Source organism: Meleagris gallopavo, chromosome 26 (genome assembly GCF_000146605.3).
Source record: "Meleagris gallopavo isolate NT-WF06-2002-E0010 breed Aviagen turkey brand Nicholas breeding stock chromosome 26, Turkey_5.1, whole genome shotgun sequence".
Lineage (NCBI taxonomy): Eukaryota > Metazoa > Chordata > Aves > Galliformes > Phasianidae > Meleagris > Meleagris gallopavo.
The window spans coordinates 990,118-996,687 of record NC_015036.2 but is presented as its reverse complement, the minus strand read 5'-3'; the positions used below and the strand labels follow the sequence as shown (position 1 = coordinate 996,687).

Genomic DNA, 6,570 nt, shown 5'->3' with positions numbered 1-6,570 from the left:
GCAGGGATTGTTGGCTGGTGGCATTTTGTCAATCTGATCTTCATTGATACACCTGCCTGGGAGAAGAGCAGCCCTACGTGAAATGATTTGGGGTGAGGATTTTCATTCACAGGTTTGAAGAGGGGCACTCATTACACAACCCGATCTGTTTTTCTCCAGGTACATCAGACAGTTTAATAAAAGATTCCCCTCCCAGCCAACAGCCCTAATTCTTGACATGAGAATGGGCAAATGACAGCAGATTTTCCAGATACATTTCCATGACTGATAATGGATGTATCTTTGTGCTGTGGTATTTGGGGGCTCCTGAGCACCTACCTGCTGTGTCACTTAATGGTGACAGGGGCAGGCAGCTGCACAAAGGAGGCTACAATGATAACATTTATGCCAGCTCTTAGAGAAGTGATTATTCTTTGTGCTTACAAGGCAAAAAATGCATATTTGCATACGAAGGGCGCAGACTGGCAGTGTTATGGCTACAACTTCCCTAGAGATGTTGCTTCACATCACACTTAGAGCTGAGTGGAAATTTCTCATTTCCTCTTCCAGAATGAAAAGATGGATGGGACTGGGTGTTATTTTTGGTTTTATCATATATAGATACATACCTGTATTTATAGTCATATATAGAGAGGGAGATCATGCTAAAAATGAAAACTCAAAGCAGAATGAAGGAATTTTTTCAAGGCATGATGTCCCACCCAGCCACACATCCTGTATCCATCTCCTTGTATCCAAGACGACAGACCTGAGCTCTTGCTTGACCCAAGGATAGGCAAGCTTTGCTCTCTGGCTTTTGGGCCAAGTATTTTCCCCGGTCTGAGGCAGGGCACAGCATCTGTGGTCCACACCCATGGAGCAGTGAGTGGGATCCTCACCCCAGTGCGGCAGGGCCAGAAGCAATGAGCTCTGGCTGTGCCTCTGCTTCGTGTTTGAGGGCAGCCAGCAACGGAAAGCCTCAGCACCTGGCAGCCAGATGTGCACGGCTCCTAAGGGATCATTGCTGGGCCATCTGTGGCACAGCTACGTGTCTTCATCTGGTGTTCCAGGAGGGTCAGGAGGGAATGCCGTAGCCTGGGCAAACCCACTGGAACATTTATAAGCACAGGCAGAACCCTGGTCTGGCCACATCATCTTGTCCCAGCACAAAGAGGGGTGGAGAAGTCACCCCCCAGGCCACAGCTCCCCACCATTGCTCCCTTCTGCTGGGTCACCGTGTGATGCCAGCTAAGAGCAGACCACCTCAGCACTCAGGGTTGTTTTATCAGTTCCTGCTCTGTTTTCCTGCTGTAGTACAGAGGTGACGATGCTTGTAGATCCAACAAGTGACATGGAAGTTCATTGCATGCAGCCCCCCTTGGCTTATGATCCTCAGGAGGACCTCAGGTCCAAAGGATCTGTCAAGAAACCCGGGGGCTGTGAGGTGAATCATGGATGATGACATTCAATGCAATCAGGGCACTCCAGCTGGGTTTTCTAGGTGAGCAGAGCTCATTCTCCAGCTCCACAGCTCAAGCCATGAGATTCCCTGTTCACAGCCATCTTTGAAGTGATGCTAACCCCATTTTCCACCCATTCCTCTAACTGCAAAAAGGAGATAAGCATTTCTCAGCATACTGGGAGAGGGGCTGTGTGTGCTGACACGTACATCCAGCGCCTCCCAGGAGCACAGAGGTCATTTGTGTGCCCTAAATTCAACCTGTGCACAGCCTTTGAACCATCCACGGGACATTTCAGATTTGGTAAAAGCAGTAATAACTGCTTTAATTAGACACTAATTAATCTTTTTTCTTTTTTTTTTAATTGAGTACAAAGAAAATTTAAACCACCTGGAATGGAAACTACTTCTTTATGCACTATGGCTTTATAAGCTGAATGATCTGCCCGAAATTTAACCCAACTTCTTGCTGCTGGCTGAAGCAATGGATCCAGGTGGCTGCAGTAGCAGCAGTAACCCCAAAACCAGGCGACCGTGTGCAAGCAGGACCTCCACCAAGTGAGGTGACTAGCAGCCAGCAGGCACTGTGCTGCCTTGTAGGAGCTCAAACCAGAAGCCTCTCTATTTTGCAGACACACAGTCAATTGGACAGCCATAGTGCAGAGGCAATTAATACATAGATTACTGTATTGGAAAGGCTCTCTGCCACAGAGCACAGCATCCAGCCTAGGGAAAGAAAGACATCTTGCTCACAGATGCCCGTGGGGTTATCCTGCAGCTTCGGGAAGAGTTGCCCAGATAAAAATTGATTGCTGGATGCATTCCACTCCTTTGGCGCTCAGACGTGACCGAGCCTTTGTACCAAAGCCCAGCAGGCTGGAAACCTTCCTGAGAAGATGGAGCCCTGTAAATAATTTCCTGAGTTAAAATAGCTACACAAGAGATCCGTGCCTTACGGCTGCGAGTTCAACAGGTAACGTGTACTCATGCCACCTGCAGCTGTGTGCTTCTGAGCGGAGGCAAGGGCTGACACAGAGCTTCATTCTTCTCTCAGGAGCTAGAGAAAATCCTCAAAGGACTTGTTAATACCTTTTATGTGCATAAATATTGGTGTTTTGGGGGGGGAGTTTTTGTGGCTACTTGTCACTATGTGCATTTGAGCGACCAGGTTCTGCTGGGTTGGGAGGTGAGGGGCAGGAGGGTCCTTCATTCACTGCAGCTTTGCACATTCGATTTCTCTGCAGGGCATTTGGCAGCAGTAGATGCCACAGAAGTGGTGCAGGCAGAAATTATGTATCTGATATAATATAGTTTCAGGCTATGCTTTTTAAATAGTCACTCAGCTGGGAGCAACCAAAATGCCAGGTTATAAACTGGGAGAGTTCATTCTTTCCCTGGGATGACCGGTGCTTTACTCTGCCCTTCCAGCCACAGCCCTTAGATGCACACACTGCATTTTTGTTTCACTGTGGAGATGCTGCAAACTTTCTGCAGGCTGACAGCTCCTGCGTGGCAGGGACGTGTGCTGGAGTGCAGCGCATTTCCAGCCTGGAGCCCTCTCCTGGAGGAAAAGGCAGCTTTGCAGGACGGGCACATCCTCCTGCATCCATGGCTGCGTAGTGCTGGGCTGTGGCTCCAGGGCTGTTTGGACAGAATGAGGAACTTAATTCCACATTTTAGGACCGAGCATGCAGCAACCTTCGTTTCTGTCCCCATCTCTTTCCATGCTCAGGGAGAGCGTTTCCCTGCTTTTCTAGCAGCCTTGCACACTGCAGCCCTGCACGTTGCAGCCACCACACACCCCTGCGCTCTGGGGCAAAGCAGCTCGTGGTGCTGCAGTGGGGCCTCCAGCAGCAAGGGCTGAGCCAGTGCTGCCCGAGTGCTCTCCCCACGATGGTACCCTAAGAAAAGGAGTCTACAGCAGCCTTTGTGCTTGTAAAAGAAAGCAGGCGTGCACCGAGGGGCTGGCAAACGGGCAGTGGGAGCCTGGCGGCTGGACCCTGCCAATATCTGGGGGAGAGGTGGGCATCCAAATGCACCGCGGTGCCTGCTGTGCGCAAAGGAGCAGGAAACCCAGAGGTGCCCAGTGGACTTCTGAGGAAGAAACAGCAATTTTTGGCAGCAGGCACCTCAAAGCTGAGGCAGCCCAGCAGAGCTTTGGGAATGGGCTCGATAAGGCTCCCACCCCGTGGTGAGGGTCACAGTGTGACATCTGCCAGCGAGAACGGAGCGCGAGGGGCTCGCCTCCCCACCGCCTGTGCGGGGCTGACCACTCCCCTTCCCTTTGAATAGGCGGCCCTGCTGCAAACACTATGGTATTTCCATCCTCCCCAGCTCCGGCGCAGAGGATAGCACCAGGTAGTTGGAGAGAGACCGGAGACAAGTGTGGGGAGCCGTAGAGGACATAAGCTTTTTCCTTGGTCTTCCAGATAAGTAGTAAGTGGTGGTGGGGAGCGAGTCTCTTTAGAGGCTGTTGTGGGCTGTAGGTACCTGTGTTCGTTTCCAGGATAGATGGAAGGTTTGTTTTGCTGGGGATTTACTCTTTCTCTCCATTCCCAGTTTCACCCAGTGGTTGATTTGTGTGTTTGCTAATAGTTCTGCACTGTCTTACGAATGTCTGAGCTGATGCTTCCCTTTAAAAACCCTTTTTAATTTCATATATAGAGTATATCTAGTTGGTATGTGTGCTTAGGAGAGCAGTATTGTTTCCCTCATCTAGGTAGCAGGCTGCGCCCTGGCATTCTTACAGCGGATTACATTTGCAGTTCCTTCTATTTCTTGAGAGGAGGCTTTGGTTGTGGGGTGGGGGTTTGCTTGTGCTCGCTATGGGGCAGGTGACCAGAGAGGTGCCCAGGCCCAAATGCTCCCCCAGCTCTTCCAGCACAGCTGGGTGCACAGATAGGGAGTGGGTAGGTTGATCAGCCCCCCCAGACAGGGCTGCTTTCTGCCTTTGGAGGGATGCTATGTGAGATTTGTTGCCTCACCTCTAAATGTTTTCCACAGCAGTGGTATCCTCAAAGGGGATATTCCCCAAAGGGAAAACAGCACAGGTGAGCATTTTGCGTATGTTTGTCTATGGAAGGAATTGGAGTCAGGAGCCCTGAGTGTGGCAGCCACACTGCTGCTGCTCCTTGGGATGGGCAAAATCCTGCAGCCCTTTCGCAGCCAAGAAGGGCCAGCAGGCACCGTGCAGCCCCGAGCAGCCCAGCCAAGGCCTTTCCCCTTCCCATTATCCCCTAAATCCTCATTTTGCATGCAGCCACTCTCTTGGTATTACAGTTACCATCAACTTCCCATCCTGTGCTGTCAACTGACACCTCTGGGGGCTGTGGGCTGGGTCCGGGGCTGTTTCCTGGTTACAGCCCTGTTCGTGCTGCCTCTAATCCAGCTGGGGTTTTGATCTCACCCCTGCCTGTCCTATAAACAATTTTCTGGTAAGCCAGATACTTAGGGCTACCCAGACATTTGCACTGGGGAATGGCCCCACTAACCCAGGGGGTGAGATTTCCATGGAGGACTGCTGTGTATTTTGTGCACCCAGCACTGGGATTGTGCATAGCCCCTGCCCTGAACTGCAGGGTGCCATGTGCATCTCCAAACCAGAGAGCACCCCCACGCTATCACCTTTTTATGTTTGGCATGTGAAGACACGGAGAAACTCTGGTTTCTCTTAACTTTCTACAGCTGCTGAGTACTTAATGCTTAGTGGGATTTTCAAAATGCCAGCAGATTTGGGCAGGCTGGTCCCAAGCATCCTTCCACAGGTCATATGGGGAGTGTGGAGCAAAACACCAAATACAGCTGGGCCTTCAATCCCTACTCTTTCCCCCTTTGCTTTGCCCTAGCTGAGGATCTGGCCCACGATGCTGCGCTGTACGTCTATTATTTCACAGAGGGAAATACGTGAGTGGAATAACAGATGACCTAATTAACCCCCCCACCCATTCACATCTTCCTGCAGTTGCAAATAGCAGCTCTGATCTAATAGGGAGCAGTGTGACTGTTGGCAGCAGCCTCTCTGCTTCAGCATCCCACCTAAACCCTCCTCAGCATGACCTGTGGGTTTGGTGGTGCCACGCTCGTCCCATTGCAGCCACTGCATGGAGCCATGGTAGTGCCTTAGGGCTCTGCTACTCTGCCTCTCACCCTCCCTTTCCTCGTGTGAGCTTAGGCAGTACATTTAATCTCTTTGACTATTTACTGAGGATGCAGAAGGGCACTTAGCGCATTTCTCTATTTCCCTTGCTGCGTTATTTACTGCCCTGCCTGCTTCCCTTCAGTTACCTTTGAGAACGCTGCAAAGTTTCAAAATCATAATGAATGTAGGAGCCCCTGATGTGAAGCAGAGACAGGAGGTGGCCGATCTGCTAGGAAGCATATTTTGTGCTTAGTTGGCAGCAAGAGAAACGCGATTCTTCCTATTGCTTGTATCCCTGCATTAGGGATGCTCCTTTTATTTTAAGCTGGTGCCAGGGCTTGATGAATTGAATGGGTTTTTAACATGCCAACAGATCAACAAACACTTTTTCCCCTGAGAACTGAATTGGCAGGCGGCCTGGAAAGTGCCAGGGTACCAAGGGTTAAAACCCTGTGGAACAAAGTCATTTCCATGAGCTATTTTCTCCACCCCCTCAAAGATGATAAATTATTGCTTGATGAAAAATAAAACGGTATCACTAGGCAACTCTGGGGCAGGAGCTGCCCGTGCTGCAGCCCATGGAGGACGATTGTGTCCTCTGCATTTTTCAAGTCTTTGTTCCCACACTTGAAGTTAGGAACACTTTGATAAGATTTCTAACGCTGCTCCTGGCTCCCCATCCAACCCCATGGAAAGGGAATCTTGCTGGTTTACAGGGATGCAGAAAGCTGTCCAGCTGCTGTCCCAGTCACACTATGGGTGTGCAGGGTGCTAACGTGGGAGAGATGGGAGCTGCTGCTCTTTCCTGCTGCAAGGAAATCACTGCGGTCTCATTCAGCTTCCCTTTCCCCAGACTTAAAACAGCAAAGCACTTAAACGCTGTAAGGCAGTCTTTCAAAGGGTCTTCGTATATCCAATAGATACAGCTCCACTTCATTTAATACATATTTTTAATTTCTTCCTAATTTCTACAGGGTTATGTGTTTATCATAAG

At 50.2% G+C, this 6,570-nt stretch overlaps 1 protein-coding gene across 3 annotated transcripts in view; it reads left to right on the top strand.

Annotated features, from left to right (window-relative positions):
• The first annotated feature begins 3,746 nt into the window (after positions 1–3,746).
• Positions 3,747–6,570, top strand: part of ETS1 (ETS proto-oncogene 1, transcription factor) — a 66,429-nt gene continuing 63,605 nt past the window's right edge. For 2 of the 3 annotated variants that reach the window (XM_010723578.3, XM_010723582.3), the window contains exon 1: positions 3,747–3,796. In XM_010723578.3, coding sequence (XP_010721880.2) covers positions 3,751–3,796 — 46 coding nt within the window. In that variant the 5' untranslated portion in view covers positions 3,747–3,750. Of the gene's footprint in view, positions 3,875–6,570 lie in introns of all 3 variants that reach the window. The other variant, XM_010723577.3, reaches the window with a different exon arrangement.